Genomic DNA, 17,760 nt, shown 5'->3' with positions numbered 1-17,760 from the left:
AAATAGTCCAGAAGTAGACCTTTCAGGAAAGGTCAAAATTAGTCCCAAGAAACAATGTCCAATATGAAATATTAAGGTCCAAAGTTGTAATCCAATAACCGAAACACTCACTTGCCAAGCAAGTGAGGGGAGATGACAAGGTCCTTTAGTCCATGAACTTGAGCAAGGCTAGGAAATAACTTGATACTTGGAACACAAGGCTTGATTCAAGGCAACAAGGTAACGAGGAGCAAGAACAAGATCCGTGGAATTACTTGGCAAAATCCGGGAAAACGAAGCAAGGCTGAGCCCTGGAAAACAAGGCAAGGTCCGCGAAGGTAAACAAGGCTGGAAACAGGAGCGAAGGCTTGGAATCAGGGACAAGGCTTGAAACAGGAACGAGGCTTGGAAACGGAGCGCGCTGTCCACACACAACTTACTCCAGTAGCTGACGAATTGACTCCGCAAGAACCCTTTGTGGGTAAAACACCTAAATAGGGTCTAGTTTTCCCACCAAAGAGCAGTTCTCTGGGGAACCAGAAACGAAAGCTAATCTCTGAGTCCAGATGCATGACTCCTTAAGGTTTCCCATGGAAAGCAGGCTTAATCAGCTGAATTCTTAGCAGCTATCCTAGCACTCCTACGAGAGGCCGCTTGAACTCCTCTCTGATGTTTACAAAACTCGTGGCGAGAAAACACAGGAGATTTAGACTCAGGGCTTGTTTGACAGATTTCTGGAAGACAAATCTCTTGCAGGTGCAAGGTTCCCAAATCTGGCTGGGAAGGTTCCAATTCTGACTGAGACGGTGAAAAACCCAAGTTCTCCTCTTCATCTGGGACTACAGTGCCATGAACGGGACTACATGGCCCATGACTCATCACACTATCCCCCTCCTCAAGCCCCCTCTCAAACCGGGACTCTCTCCCCGAGGCGCGAGGCCGCGGCTTGGCGGGATAGGTCTGATGGAAGCGGCGGGTTAGATCAGGAGCATGGACTGTGGAAGCGTCTTCCCAAGAGCGTTCCTCGGGGCCAAAACCCACCCAGTCAATGAGATATTGTAGGCGGCGGCGGTGAAAGTGAGAATCCAAAATGTCCTCAACCTCGAACTCCTCCTCCCCATTCATCAAAACAGGAGGGGGGGCCGGTCGGTCTGTATCGGGGCGCACACCATCCGCCGGAAGGAGCAGGGAGCGGTGGAACACTGGATGAATGCGCATTGAACGCGGAAGTTGGAGTTTGAAAGTCACGGGGTTAAGTTGCGCCACCACTGGATAGGGGCCAATGAAACGGGCATCTAACTTCCGGCAAGGGCGGTGGGAGGGCAAAAAGCGAGTGGACAGAAGAACCCGGTCTCCTACCTTGATTTCGGGGCCCGGCTGGCGATGTTTGTCCGCGTGACGTTTATAGTCCTCCTTGGCTTGGTTTAATTGCTGGAGCAAAAGTTGTTGCACCGCTGTGAGTTCCTGCAGCCAGTCCTCTGCTGCGGGAACTTCTGAGGTTTCAATGACAGGGGGAAAGAAACGGGGATGGAAGCCATAGTTTGCAAAGAACGGCGTTTCTTTAGTAGAAGCCTGGACCCCATTGTTGTAGGCAAACTCTGACAGCGATAACAGGGAAGCCCAATTGTCTTGCTGGTAGTTCACATAACAGCGAAGGTATTGTTCCAAAGTGGCATTGGTGCGCTCAGTTTGCCCATCTGTTTGGGGATGATGAGCCGAAGATAAACGAGAGTCTATGCCCAATAGTTTTTGTAGTGCTTTCCAGAAACGAGAGGTGAATTGGGACCCACGGTCTGTGACCAAACTCTTGGGCAATCCATGCAATCTGAAAACATGTTGGAGGAATAGATCTGCAGTTTCTTTGGCCGTGGGAAGGCCATCACAGGGAATGAAATGGGCTAGCTTGGTGAAAAGGTCCACCACCACTAGGATCGTGGTGAATCCACAGGAAGGTGGTAGATCAGTGATAAAATCCGCAGAGATTATTTCCCATGGGCGGGATGGGGTAGGGAGGGGATGCAGAAGCCCTGAGGGCTTTTCTCTTCTTGTCTTGGAGCGCTGGCATACTGGGCAGGTGTTGACATATTTTTCCACATCCTTGCGGATCTTGGGCCACCAGAAATCTCTTAGGATCAAATGCATGGTTTTAAATAGCCCGAAATGCCCTGCTGGCTTGCAGTCATGGCACAGACGAAGTGTTTTTTCCCTGCCCGGTCCTGGGGGAATGTAAACATGATTTCTATAGCAAAGTAGCCCATCCTTAAGCGAAAAGGGAAAACGTAGTCCTTGGCGAAGTTGGTCCTGTGCCCAGGCGTCTGCTTGCTGACTAGCCCTGATTTCCTGAGCACAAAGGGGTCCTGGAGTAGGGGAAGTTGATTCAATGGGAGTGGATTTGGTGTTTCCCACTGTGAGCGTGGCAAAGTTCTCGGGTTGTAGCAGCTGGGACTCAAAGGTCTCCTTGCGCCCTGCAGCGTATTCCGGTTTCCGTGACAGAGCATCTGCTTGCTTGGTCTGGGCTGGGGTTACATAATGAATTTGAAAGTTAAAACGTTCAAAGAATAAAGCCCAGCGTTGTTGCCTTTGATTTAGCTTGCGGGCAGTTCTTAGATGCTCTAGATTTCGATGATCAGTATGGACTTCAATGGGAAATTTGGCCCCTTCTAGCCAATGTCTCCAAGTTTCAAAGGCTGCCTTTATGGCCAATAGTTCCTTTTCCCAAATGGTGTAATTTCTCTCTGGCGCGGTCAATTGACGGGAATAAAAGGCACAAGGATGAAGATGGTCTCCCACTGGTTGTAGGAGTACAGCCCCAATTGCCACATCGGAGGCGTCCGCCTGCACAACAAAAGGGGTTTCAGGATCTGGATGCTGAAGGATTGGCTGGGACGTGAATAATTTCTTTAGTTGCTGGAACCCTTTCTCTGCTTGATCTGTCCAGCGGAAAGGCTGTTTCCCACGGATGCAGCTGGTGATTGGGTCAGACCAGCGGGCAAAGTCTGGAATGAACTTGCGGTAGTAGTTCGCGAACCCCAAGAATCGTTGCACCTCTTTCTTGTTGGTTGGCGCCCGCCATTCCAATACTGCTGAAACCTTAGCCGGGTCCATGGAGAGCCCTAGTGGAGAGACGCGGTACCCCAGGAAATCTACCTCTTGTAGATCAAAAGCGCATTTTTCCAGCTTGGCATAAAGTCCATGATCCCGCAATCGTTGTAACACCATTCTGACGTGGTTCTCATGCTCTGATTGTGATCTAGAAAACACCAAAAAATCGTCCAGGTAGATGATCAAGAACCGATCTAGATAATCCTGAAAGATGTCATTGACAAAATGCTGGAACGTTGCGGGAGCTCCACATAATCCATAATTCATAACCCGGGACTCGAATAATCCGAATTTAGTCTGGAAGGCGGTCTTCCACTCGTCCCCTTCTCTGATGCGAACTAGATTATAAGCCCCCCGAAGATCCAGCTTGGTGTAGACCTTGGCTCCCCGAAGTCGGTCTAGTAGGTCCGAGATCAAGGGCAGGGGATAGCTGTTCCGCTTAGTGATATTGTTCAATGCTCTATAGTCCACCACCAAGCGTAAGTCCCCTGATTTCTTTTTCACAAACATCACTGGGGAAGTGGCTGGGGATTGAGAGGGTCTGATGAATCCCTTGCGAAGGTTTGACTCTATGAACTCCCTGAGAGCTTCTTGCTCCGGTTCAGTCAGGGAGTAGAGATGTCCTCGCGGGATCGGGGCCCCCTCCACCAAGTCAATGGCACAGTCATAAGGTCTATGTGGGGGTAATCTCTCGGCTTCTTTTTCATTGAATACATCCCAATATTCTGAGTACTTCTTGGGCAAGGTGATAATGGGTTCAGTGTCTGTGGCATGGCAGACCTTGGCTACAAGGCAATGGTTTTGGCAATATTTTGAAGCAAACTGCAGTTCTCTGTTGGACCAGGAGATGCTTGGGTCGTGAAGTGTCAGCCATGGAATTCCCAAAATTACAGGGAAATGGGGAACCTCGGTAACAAAGAAGGAAATCTCTTCCATATGTTCCCTTATCCACATTCTGGTGGGTTCCGACCACTGGCTTACGGGGCCCGTCTTGAGGGGGCGGCCATCGATGGCTTGCACCACACGGGCGTTCTTGAAGTCATGATATTGTAATCCCAGAGAGTCGGCATACTCTCTATCAATGAAATTGTTTGTGGCTCCTGAGTCTATCATGGCATGGACCATGACTGGCCCCTTTTTTGCTGACCACAAGGTGACCACTAGAAGAAATAGGACCCCGGTTGGCGGCTCTTGAGTGGGTTTTTTGACCGGGTTGGCGAGCCTCTCTACGCCCGGTCGCTGGCTTCCCCCGCCGGCTGTGCGCCAGCCGCCTCAGACGTCTTCGTCTCCGTGGAGGACGCCGCCGCCAGACGGGCGGGGGGCTTCCCTTTGGCTGGGCACTCTCTGGCGAAGTGGCCCCCGTTTCCGCAGTACCAACAGAGATTTAGGCGTTGGCGGCGGGCCTTCTCGGCGGCATCTAACCTGGGACGCACATTGCCCAACTGCATCGGCACCTCCTCGCTCCCCCTGGGGTATGGGGCTGGTGGCGGGGGTCTCCATACTGGGCGCGGCTGGACGCTGGTGGGAGCGGGAGGTTTCACCCCAGCTCTACCGCTCTGGCCTCGGACCCATTGTTTTCTGTTGGCAAGCATGACTTCAGCTCGTAAACATTGATCAATGAGTGCTTCAAGAGAGTGGGGGGGATCCACTTTGGAAATTTCTTCCAACATCTCGATGTTGAGACCCTCCCGAAATTGTCCTCTGAGGGCTATATCATTCCATCCGGTGCTGTGGGCCAGCACTCGGAACTCGGCTATGTACTGGGACAAGGGTCTGTCCCCCTGAGAGAGGCGCCGGAGTTTATGGCCGGCTGCCTCCAAATTGTCTTCGATCCCCCAAGTCGCCTTAATGTGATCCAAGAAGTGTTGCGCTGATCTTAGGTGTGGGGAAACTTGGTCGAACAGTGCCGTCGCCCAGTTGGCCGCTGGCCCGTCTAAAAGGCTGTAAATCCACGCCACTTTGATGTCTTCTTGGGGAAACTCGGCATTGCGGGCCTCTAGATAAGGTTGGCATTGGCGACGGAAAACATGAACCTTAGAAGCTTCTCCAGAAAACTTGGTTGGCAATGCCAGGGCCGGGAGTCGGATTCCGCGTTCCTTCAATCCCTTTATTTCTCCCTCCTGCGCATTGAGCTTATCACGAATGCGGTCCACTTCCTCCTTGTCGATGGTGTAGCTGAGCGGCTGGCCTCCCGGTCCGGCTCCGGTAGACATTCTGGCCTAGGTTAATTGGTGCTTAGGGTGGCGGAGTCAAACTGTCACGACCCAGGCTACAGAGCACCAAAAACCATGCACAGAGGCCAGAATCTATCTAATATCTTTATTAAGGAAATATATATAGTTAATAAAAGCAAGTGTATGAAATAGTCCAGAAGTAGACCTTTCAGGAAAGGTCAAAATTAGTCCCAAGAAACAATGTCCAATATGAAATATTAAGGTCCAAAGTTGTAATCCAATAACCGAAACACTCACTTGCCAAGCAAGTGAGGGGAGATGACAAGGTCCTTTAGTCCATGAACTTGAGCAAGGCTAGGAAATAACTTGATACTTGGAACACAAGGCTTGATTCAAGGCAACAAGGTAACGAGGAGCAAGAACAAGATCCGTGGAATTACTTGGCAAAATCCGGGAAAACGAAGCAAGGCTGAGCCCTGGAAAACAAGGCAAGGTCCGCGAAGGTAAACAAGGCTGGAAACAGGAGCGAAGGCTTGGAATCAGGGACAAGGCTTGAAACAGGAACGAGGCTTGGAAACGGAGCGCGCTGTCCACACACAACTTACTCCAGTAGCTGCCGAATTGACTCCGCAAGAACCCTTTGTGGGTAAAACACCTAAATAGGGTCTAGTTTTCCCACCAAAGAGCAGTTCTCTGGGGAACCAGAAACGAAAGCTAATCTCTGAGTCCAGATGCATGACTCCTTAAGGTTTCCCATGGAAAGCAGGCTTAATCAGCTGAATTCTTAGCAGCTATCCTAGCACTCCTACGAGAGGCCGCTTGAACTCCTCTCTGATGTTTACAAAACTCGTGGCGAGAAAACACAGGAGATTTAGACTCAGGGCTTGTTTGACAGATTTCTGGAAGACAAATCTCTTGCAGGTGCAAGGTTCCCAAATCTGGCTGGGAAGGTTCCAATTCTGACTGAGACGGTGAAAAACCCAAGTTCTCCTCTTCATCTGGGACTACAGTGCCATGAACGGGACTACATGGCCCATGACTCATCACAGAACCCCCATTACCAATTTATGTATTTATTTACATCATTTATATACCGCCTTCCTCCCCTAGGGGACCCAAAGCGGTTTACAACATAATACCGTGTTTCCCCGAAAATAAGACAGTGTCTTATATTAATTTTTGCTCCCAAAGATGCACTAGGTCTTATTTTCAGGGGGTGTCTTATTTTTCCATGAAGATGAATTCACATTTATTGTTGAACAAAAAAAAAAGAACATTTATTCTATACTGTACAGTAGTTGTCATCACAAACCAACATAACCAGACAAACTGTGAATCCTGTCAAGAATTTCTTGTTACTACCATTATTTCCATATACAAGTACAGTAGAGTCTCACTTATCCAACACTCGCTTATCCAACGTTCTAGATTATCCAACACATTTTTGTAGTCAATGTCTTCAATATATCATGATATTTTGGTGCTAAATTCGTAAATACAGTAATTACTACATAGCATTACTGTGTATTGAACTGCTTTTTCTGTCAAATTTGTTGTACAACATGATGTTTTGGTGCTTAATTTGTAAAATCATAACCTAATTTAATGTTTAATAGGCTTTTCCTTAATCGCTCCTTATAATCCAACATATTCGCTTATCCAACTTTCTGCTGGCCCGTTTACGTTGGATAAACGAGACTCTACTGTAGTATGTACATATACTAATCCTGCATGCTCTGGTGTTTTGTTTGGTGGGCGCCGGGCATGCTTCCAAACACAGACTTTGCTAGGTCTTACTTTCGGGGGAGGCCTTATATTTAGCAATTCAGCAAAACCTCTACTAGGTCTTATTTTTTGGGGATGTCTTATTTTAGGGGAAACAGGGTATATAAACAATGGACATAGTGTTAAAAATGGTCAACCCATAGTATTTAAAACATCCCAAGTAAAAAAGATTAAAACATCACAAGTAAGAACAGTTAAAATCATACAATCCGAAAGCGTAATCCAAGTCCACTCCAAAGTCAGTTCTCCATTGCACGTATGATTTACATTAATAGTGGATTCAGCAAGACATACATTTATCTTGGGCTGGTTCACATGATTATAGTACTGTGATTCCACTTCAACTGCTATAGTGGCATCCTATAGAATCCTGGGATTTACAGTTTAGAGAGCCGTGCGTTCTAGTGCCCCACTAAACTGCCACCCCAGAGCTCCATCAGCCATGACAGTTAAAATAGAACCATAGCATTATAATTATGTAGTGCGAAAGAATTCTGAATCTAAGCCTTTGAGGAAAACTGAAAACACTCATTCCCCTTTCTATCGCTGTTGCCCTTTTAACCTTTATTTCCTCTCCTTCGCTTTAAGTTTACCTATTTCTTATTGCACGGTAATTGTCAAGTGTGGTGGAATGTTGTGTAATTTGTTGCACTTTGTTCTTGATAAGCTTTCCTATTCATTCCTCTGCATGCAACCTCATTACCTCCTTCTAACAGATTTGCCTCCCAGATGTGAAAAGTTCTAAATAGGCAGTAAAGCATCATACCCAGGACTAACAAAAAAGAAGGCTATGAATCTGAGGTGATTAGCTGTGATTTGTGTTTTAAGAGCCTGTAAATGGAAATCAGCCTATACTGATCCTCAATCTTAAATGCATATTGAGCTGACAGGTAATTATTATGGCATTTTTATATTACCCTCCATCTTCTTGCAAGCACAAAGTGAATTAATAAGTGATCTGCTAAAGTCACACACACCGTAGCATATTTAGATACACTCTCTTAGCATAGAGAAGATTAAAAGGTGAGGAACACATTCCTTTTTGTAACATCACGACTGCAAATGAAACCTTTGTGACTAGGAGACCAGAAATTTCCTATCGGAACTGGACCAAGTATTCCAAATCAGGTCTGACCAAAGAAGGAAACAGTGACATTTCTACTTCCCCTGATCTGGACGCTATACTGTACTTCTGTTGATACAGCCTAGAATTGCATTGGCTCTTTTGGCCTCTGCATCAAAATGTTGTTTTATGTTTAGCTGGTGGTCTACTTGGACCCCAGATCCTTTTCACTTACACTACTGTGAGAGCAAGTGTCACTTATCCTATATTGGTGCATTTAATTGCTCCTACCTTAGATTTATCTCTAATGAAATTATTGTAATTGTATCTATAAAGGCAATTTTGAATTCTGATCCTATCCTCTCTATGCTCCAGTTTTATTAGTGAATTTCATACGCAAGCCTTTTATTCTTTTATAAAAATGTTGACTCAAGACCAGGACATAGACTTGAAGGATCTCCACAATATCTTACCTCTCTGCAGGAAAGGGTTTCTCCAGGCTTTCAAGAGACTTGTGTTTGTGGCAAAAAGCAGACGAGGGAGGAAATGGAGTATCCTGGAGTGGAGATTCATTAGCTGGCTGGCAGGAAGGAAAGATTATTGATCAGGAACACCCCATACTCTAAGATTTTGTTGCAAGAACCCTGCCATGCCTCTCACTGTTTACTCCTGTTAAGCCCTCATTTAGTTAGAGGGGATTATCATTTTATGTATAGTTTGTGGGGTTAGTCTAGATAGCCTCTTCCTTCTTGTATTTGAAACCTCCCTTGCCCTGTCCCTTTAAGATTCCTCTCAGGAGCTGAGCCTTAGCCAAGTCCCCTCTAGCTCACTGGAGAGTGTGGTAATGGAAAGTGAAGAGTAAGGAAGATGGAAGAACCACAAAATAGAACGTTATGTTAAAGCCACACAAGTCACAGAAGTTACATCAAAGCTATATAAAAGTAAAGACCCAAAGTAAAGCCACGTTTGATATATAACAGATTGAGATCCAATTGAAAGCATATTAAAGTGACATTCAGTCAGAACTGTAGTTGTGCTTCAAAGACTTTAACTTACAAAGACTGGCATTAAAACCCTTGAGGAGAGGAAGTTTGAGATCTGTTATTTAATAAATTGTTATTTTTATGTCAACTGTGTAGCATTCTATCTGTTCCCTGCACCGCAGACACCTTCCATGTTGGCACTACTGCAACATAGCTAGTGTGGAGGCAGAACAAACCCCTTGTAAGGAAACTGATTGTTTTGGTTCTTTAATGTACCCAGGGCCACCAATTTTGTTTGGTGCAATGTGTTGTTGAAGGCTTTCATGGTCGGGATCACAGGGTTGTTGTATGTCTTTCGGGCTGTGTGGCCATGTTCCAGAAGTATTCTCTCCTGACGTTTCGCCCACATCTATGGCAGGCATCCTCAGAGGTTGTGAGGTCTGGATAAACTAAGTAAGGAAAGGAAAGAATATATATCTGTGTAGAGTCCAAGGTGTGGCAAGAGTTCTTTGACAAAGTGACAGGGTGACAAAGAACTCTTGTGACAAAGAACTCTTGCCACACCTTGGACTCTACACAGACATATATTCTTTCCTTTCCTTACTTAGTTTATCCATACCTCACAACCTCTGAGGATGCCTGCCATAGATGTGGGCGAAACGTCAGGAGAGAATACTTCTGGAACATGGCCACACAGCCCGAAAGACATACAACAACCCTTTGTTTGGTGCCTTTATGCACAGTACTGGAATTTAAACATAAAAGAATACATCACATTTATGGAAGTTGTTTATTTAAAATAAAACCCTCATTTGAACACACAAAAAGAGCAACTCTTAATATTTTTAGTTTCTGAAGTTTCATATCTCCAGTCTCCTTTGAGCCTGTGGAGGTGTTACTGCAATGTTAGCAACGTGTCAAGCAAACAAACCTAATAATAGCGTAACATTGTATGGTAGTAGTAATCAGGGCATTCAGAAGTCTTTAGAAGCTTAAAAATAGCCTGTTTGGGGAAACATGTAATTTAAGATTATTTTCGAGATAAATGCAGTAGTGCCAACATGGAAATAGGTTGCTACAATATAATTGTAGAAGCTAATCATGGTAATTAGAAAGTATTTAGTGTATATTGACAATATCAAAATCAAATGGAATATTTTGATATAATTAATAATGTCCAGTTTGATGTCCTTCATGACTTAATATGTATCAAGCCTATAAATATAGATGTGTCCCTTCAGAAGTATAATTTACCATATGACATGTAGCCTGTGCTACCCCAATAATTTTCCTCTTTTGAACCACACTGTCATTTGTGTTCATGGAACTTTCTCAGCATTATCTGGCTATACTAGGGATTGAACCTGAGGTATTATGCATACACAACCTGCTTTCTGTCACCAGGCTATAGCTGTTTGAAGGTTTCCTGCAGAAGGTCTGTTTTGTATAAAGTAATAGACGAGCCAGTAGTGTAAAGTAATTTCCAAAGTAATGCAGCTGCATTACATGACTTACCCCAGGTTAACTCACATCATCGTGTGTGCATTATATGGACACACACAGGCTGATGTAACCCCCAGACTGTATTAAATGGCAGTGTGGAACCACCCTAAATAGCAAAATGCCAAAAAATCCAAAATTCTAAAACACTTCTGGTCCCAAGCATTTTGGATAAGGGGTACGCAACTTGTACAACCATTTCTAGCAGATTTAAATAATAGTTTTGTTTATTTGTGGGTGATTAGAGGAAATGTTTCAGAACAGTGCCAACTTGCCCATTTAACTTAATTTTCTTCTGTTTTCCCAACAGTTTGTGGCTCATCCGAACTGTCAGCAACAGCTGTTGACTATCTGGTATGAAAACCTCTCAGGATTACGGGAACAGGCCATTGCAATCAAGTGTCTTGTTGTGTTGGTAGTTGCGCTGGGCCTTCCATTTCTCGCCATTGCCTATTGGATTGCACCATGCAGCAGGGTACAGGATTTTTAAACTGGAAACTATTTTGCTCTGTGTGTGTGTAAATAAATTACATAAATAAATAAATCTTCTGTAAATCTGCATGTTTGTCTTTATGGGAGAGATGCAGTAGTGTTGGCGTTTAGTTCAAACAAATTATACCACCGCTGGTATGATTGTCATTGTTCTGTTATTTTCTATTATGGATCCTAGTACACAAAATGCTTTACAGTCCTTATCTGATAATTCTGTCCTGTGAATGAATTTAATGTATGTGTGTGTTTTCTACTAAAAGGAAGAAAGTTTCTATATATAGCAAATGAATTATTTAAAATAGTTATATAATAAGCTTCCCAAGAGGAAAAATATTATAGTTCGTTTGTTTGAATGACTTACAATATGCACCCTGCATATGATATCCTTTTTATTTTCTCTGATGAATAATCACCTGGATATTTAAAATAGCCAATCTTATTAAGACCATTAGCAATTGGACAGTGTGTCTGTGGCCCCATCTACGCTGCCGTATAATCTAGTTTCTGAATCCAGATTATCTGCTTGGAACTGGATTATATGGCAGTGTAGACCCAGCCTGCGTGTGAGTGAAAAAGAAACAGTAGCATTAAAGAAGTGGATCTTGTTGAAACTTCAGGATGAGATGAAACAGAGGGTTTTGGGTGGGATGGGTGTTGCTGGCTTTAGGGTTGGAAACCAGTATTTGGATACCTGAAATATCCATTCCATGAAGAGATGGTTTTGAAATGCAATTGAATTTCATTTATTTAAAACATTTTGATACCACACTTCATCAAAACATGAGTATAGTATAATTTACAAAAAAACAAGTATATACAATAATCATGTCTAGAAATGATGTTGTTAAATTGCTAGTGTATATGGAAGGTGTTGCATTAGTTGCTTGTATTTTCTCTGCTGGAATATTTCTTGAACCCTCATTCAAACGAAACAAGCCATATTTTGCTTTGCTTTCTCAGCTTGGAAAAATTCTCCGAAGTCCATTCATGAAGTTTGTGGCACATGCAGCATCCTTTATCATTTTCCTGGGGCTTCTAGTATTCAATGCTTCAGACAGATTTGAAGGCACCACAGTATTACCCAACGAGACTGTTATTGATTACCCTAAACAGATCTTTAGGGTTAAGACAACACAGTTTTCTTGGACAGAGATGTTGATAATGGTTTGGGTGCTTGGTAAGTATATCACTTCCGTTTGGCATTATTTAATTTATTTTTACATAAATTGTAGACAGAACATGACTTGGGTATAATACTGTGGTTCACCACAACTGTTGCATGTTGTACCTTCGAGCAGAAAACTGGTGCAATCAACACCATTACGATTCAGAAAACAGATTGTAAAATGTAACTTTTAGGAGATGAAGAGTACACCAGAGTTTTTGTCCAGTGCCTCACGTATGTATATGTTTAGATTGGATTGACAATATTTTTCAGAATTTACTTCAACAAGGTCTGATGATTTTACTGCTTCTTTTCACGAAAGCTTGGGAGTATCCTTAAGCCTTTAAAATCCCCTCGGCTTTTCTTCTTTTCTCTGTGATTATCTAGTGTTTACATACTTTCTGCTTGACTTTCCTGTATGAAAGGAAGGAGGTGTTTATGTTCATCAGCTACTATTTGATGTTAATGAGGTCAATCAGGCTGAGTAGTCAGTGGTATCCACATGCTTTGTTCTTACCTTAATGTGGGGGTAAGGCAGAGCCTTGAAAAGCTATTTTTTAAAGACTACAGGGTCTATAGATTTTCAGCCAACATGGGCCATTGGATATCCTATTCTGCTGGAATTATTATCTGCTGAAACGCTTCCTAGCTTCATGAATAGCTCTGACACTGAATGCAAAGTTGTCAAGAGTCAGACGCCAGTTAACATACAAAACAAAGTTTATTCCGAAGATAAGCCAAAAAATAACATAAACACAGGAAATATCCTTGAAACACTTCACTTTTCAGTGTTTCGAGAGTAGATTGAACAATAATAACTCAAAAACGAGCCACGCTAATTTCCCATGCTGGCATTCAATAAAAAACTAAATAACGCTTCAATTCAGCTTTGGGAAACAAATAGAGTTAATTGCTGGAAAATAAACAAACTAGAAAAGCAGTAAAGCTGCTTCCACGGTGCAGATAAACCGAGAGCCTCAAAGGGATGATGAATAGCCGTCGTCAGAAGAATCCAAGGTCAGGTCGGGAGGCAGCAGAAATTCCGAAAGACAAACCAATAGTCAGAAGCCGGGAGTAGCCGTCAGTCAGAGGGTGTAGACAGAAGCCAGGTCAAATTCAATCCAAAGTCCGAAGAGGGTGCAGTCATCCAAAACAGGACCACGATAAGACACAGCGAGAGCCAAGCTAGATGATATCAGCAGATTCAAATCATAGTCCAAGTTCAGTCTTCATGGAAACACAGAGATCCCAATGGCGCCTCAGCAACACCTTGCCACACGCAAAGTGCAGTGGCCAAACATTCCCATTTTATTCCCCTTCCTCCTGGGTGACCAAACACTCACACCCAAACACCAGGTGTCCCAAATCTACTCAGAGTCTGAACTCCACACAGCTAGAGCTTGTGGATCTGGAGTACCTAGCAATTTGTCAGAGTCCCAATCATCCTGCCCACACTTAGCCCCATGAACACTTAAAGAACCATCCTCCCTTCTCCAAGCATCCCAATTGGGATCAGCTCCTGCAGAAACCCCAGGTTCAGAAGTATCCATAAGCCCCAAATCCCCAGACATCTCCGGTGGCTGTGCCCATTCAGTGCCTGCTTCCCCAGCCACCACCTGTTCCTCAGCATCCATCTCCCCATCTGAATCTTCCCCAGAAGATCCCCCATATAGCTCTCTAAGTCGCTTCCTGCGCAACTCCTCCAGTGAACCCTCATCACGAGGGTTTTTTCTTCCTCTTCGAATTCCATCACCATCAACCACAATCCCCGAAGGCGCAGTCACAACAAAAGTGGAACATAAATAGTGGCCCATTGCCGCATTCTCAATGTCTGTAACTATTGGCAGCTACTCAACTATGCCAGAATGACTAATTATTCCTGAGATTTGTGGGTTGTGCACATGTGCACACACTTTCATGCCACTGTGCTGCTGCAATTGGGAAGTATTTTGCTTTAACTCGCATTCTGAGCCACCTTGTCTACTAACTTGGGAGAAAAGCAGGATATTAAATAAATACATAAACAAGTGCTGAACATACATGTGCAGTTTATCCTTGAAAATCAGTTTCCAAGTCAGTCAAAGGACATTTTGCAAATCACAAGGTGCTATTTCTCTCATTTCTCTGTGTGAGATACAAAAAGCCTCTTAGAATTGTTTGCTCTTCTAATCAGGTCTCACTGTTTATAGAAGATAATGTTTTCTTCTTGTGAGCCTGTGTTTGTCTGAAGATGACACCACCCCTTGCTTTGTGATTTAGAATTTGCTTTATAACCCATCCCTGTATATATGGCTCTGAACTTTTAGTAGAATGATTCCTGGGAGATTTCAATTCAGCCCCCCTTTTTAAAAAAGGAACTGTTGTTTTATTTTTAGAATGGAGTGGTTGCTATCTCCATCTCTCCAGTAATGTTAGAATGCTGGAACAATGTTATAAAATATTGGGTGTTTATAACAGCAGAGCACAATGGTCATGCAAGCCGCCCCCCCCCCTGCCTTGAGTTCCCATGGGGAGAAAGGTGGGATAAAAATAAAGTAAATAATAACCACAACTCACTACAGATGTTTATTTCTTGGGAGGAGAGCAATGACCAATCTCGATAAAATAGTGAAGAGTAGAGACATCACACTGGCAACGAAGGTCCACATAGTTAAAGCTGTGGTATTCCCTGTAGTAACCTATGGATGCAAGAACTGGGCCATAAGAAAGGCTGATCGAAGGAAAATAGACGCTTTTGAACATTCTGGAGGAAAATGCTGAGAGTGCTTTGTACTGCAAAAAGATCCAACCAGTCCATACTCCAGAAAATAATGTCTGACTGCTCACTGGAGGGAAGGATATTAGAGGCAAAGGTGAAGTACTTTGGCCACAAAATGAGAAGTCAGGAAAGCTTGGAGAAGAGAATGATGCTGGGGAAAATGGAAGGAAAAAGGAAGAGGGGCCGACCAAGGGCAAGATGAATGGATGGTATCCTTGAAGTGACTGACTTGTCCTTGAAGGAGCTGGGGGTGGCAACAGACGACAGGGAGCTCTGGCATGGGCTGGCCCATGAGGTCACGAAGAGTTGGAAGTGACCAAATGAATAAACAATAAAAGTGCTACATAGTATACTGCTATATAAAGACTAGCCAATTTCATTTGGCACAAGCATTTGTGAGCTGTAGCCTGCTACTTCAGAAGGGCACACTCTTCAGATATTTCCACTCCATTCATCTCAAGGCATGGGGGTGTAGTCCATAAAACCTTATGCCCAGGAAAACCTACTGATATTAATCCTTAAGGTGTCTCAAGACCCTTTCATCTTTGTTTTTCTGCATTACTCTAAATGTTGCTAACTGGCTACCACCTTAGAAATTACTTGTGCTTTAGTAATCTAAATAAGCCCTTTACTGTGTTTGATTTCATTTCTTTTTTTCTTCTAGGTATGATGTGGTCTGAGTGCAAGGAGCTCTGGCTAGAAGGACCTCGGGAATATATTTTGCAGCTGTGGAATGTTCTGGATTTTGGGATGCTATCGATTTTTATTGCTGCTTTCACAGCCAGGCTATTAGCATTCCTGCAGGCTACAAAAGCACAGCAGTATGTGGATGACAACATTCAAGAGCCAACCCTTTCTTTGGTCACACTTCCACCAGACATTGAATATTTTACTTATGGTAACTTCAAATTTTCTGTAGTGTTTCTGTTTTGTTTTTGTTTTTTTAAAAAAACCATATCCTTCTAAAGAAATAACATTTATATATAGAAAGAGGGGGGGGGGGGGCAATGACCTCATATCAATAGTAGCTGTATGATGCAAGGTTTGTTTACTCTTAGTTTAGTTTTGTCACATCGTTGTCTTTCATTATGTACGGTTATGTACAGAAAGCAGTGTGAGCTTTAAAATATGTGAAAACATTATTGAGATATATGTCTTTTTATACCAAGTATGCGCTGATGCAGCTGTAGTCTGTAAAGGAGATGATTAACAGGAGATGTTGTATAGAAAACATTGCTCAGAATATAGTTGAACATTAGTTTAATAAATGATTCAGTTACTTAATATTTTGTCTTTATAAAGAGGTATACTTATCTAACTGCCAGAAAGGTATTTTAGTTTTTGAAAGCACAATGAAAAATGGGCTAAAAAAGGATTTTCTCATTAATGTCATTTCTTCCAGCTCGAGATAAATGGCTCCCGTCTGATCCGCAGATCATATCAGAAGGTCTTTATGCAATAGCGGTTGTACTTAGCTTCTCCCGGATTGCTTATATCCTGCCTGCAAATGAGAGTTTTGGCCCATTGCAGATTTCCCTTGGAAGGACTGTGAAAGACATTTTCAAGTTTATGGTCCTTTTTATTATGGTGTTCCTTGCATTTATGATTGGGATGTTCATACTGTACTCCTACTATCTTGGAGCCAAAGTAAATGCTGCTTTTACTACGTAAGTAACAAGCTATCTTTATGCAATAGGAAGGGCAAAACGATCCCCCTGAATTCCGTTTCTGATGTAATCAGCTGGAAGTTTGCAGGAAAGATTGGCTTACACCTGCAGCTACATCACAATGACAGATCACTTAGTTGTTTGGGATGGATTCAGACCATGGGACTGTACACATTTACATTGGTAAAAACAGACAGGCTGGTACCCAATAGGAAATTGCAGTTAAAAATAGAGAATGGTGAAGAACAACAACGGGGAGGAAGAGACACAGTAAAGGGGCTTAGATACACGAGAATACAATTAGGTGTATTTAAGATTTGTTATAGCTGGGAAAGAGGATTGAGAGACATATCATGCGGGTCATTGTATAGCTGCATGAAGAGGTGGATGTATATAAAGTTAACCTTAACATTGCCAAACTGTCAACACCACTGGGAATTTTTTAAATTAAAAAGCAGAAGTATAATTATACTAAACCTATTGCTGGATCAGAAACAACTTACAATGATTTTTTTTTGCATGCCACAGGCTTTGCAGGAAATCTTATGTCTATGCTGAATTCATTTGTCATGTAATCTCCATTGTAAAAGTAGTTGCGTCAGGTTAGCCTTCTCTGACCTTGTATAGTAGAGTCTCACTTAAACAACATTCACTTATCCAATGTTCTGGATTATCCAACGCATTTTTGTAGTCAATGTTTTCAATACATCATGATATTTTGGTGCTAAATTCGTAAATACAGTAATTACTACATAGCTTTACTGTGTATTGAACTACTTTTTCTGTCAAATTTGTTGTATAACATGATGTTTTGGTGCTTAATTTGTAAAATCATAACCTATTTTGATGTTTAATAGGCTTTTTCTTAATCTCTCCTTATTATCCAACATATTCACTTATCCAACATTCTGCCCGCTCGTTTATGTGAGACTCTACTGTACTCTCAACTGCATAAAACTATACCTCTTAAGTTAGTGCTGGCTAGAGATGGTAAAAGTTGAAGTCTCAGTATATCTGAAGAACACTAAGTTGGAGAAGGCTGCTTAAGTGGCTGAAAGTTACATGAAACCCCGTTTCACACATAACTGACCA

General features: G+C 43.0%; 1 protein-coding gene across 2 annotated transcripts in view; it reads left to right on the top strand.

Annotated features, from left to right (window-relative positions):
* Positions 1-17,760, top strand: part of trpc3 (transient receptor potential cation channel subfamily C member 3) — an 86,960-nt gene that overhangs the window by 48,075 nt on the left and 21,125 nt on the right. For both annotated transcript variants that reach the window (XM_008112056.2, XM_003221771.3), the window contains exons 4-7: positions 10,897-11,061; positions 12,039-12,255; positions 15,666-15,899; positions 16,404-16,668. In XM_008112056.2, the coding sequence (XP_008110263.2) occupies positions 10,897-11,061; positions 12,039-12,255; positions 15,666-15,899; positions 16,404-16,668 (881 nt within the window). The remainder of the gene's footprint in view (positions 1-10,896; positions 11,062-12,038; positions 12,256-15,665; positions 15,900-16,403; positions 16,669-17,760) is intronic.

The sequence above is a fragment of the Anolis carolinensis genome, chromosome 5, assembly GCF_035594765.1.
Source record: "Anolis carolinensis isolate JA03-04 chromosome 5, rAnoCar3.1.pri, whole genome shotgun sequence".
In the NCBI taxonomy this organism is placed as follows: Eukaryota; Metazoa; Chordata; class Lepidosauria; order Squamata; family Dactyloidae; genus Anolis; species Anolis carolinensis.
Note: the sequence above shows the minus strand (reverse complement) of the source record. Positions and strands in the feature narration are given on the sequence as shown.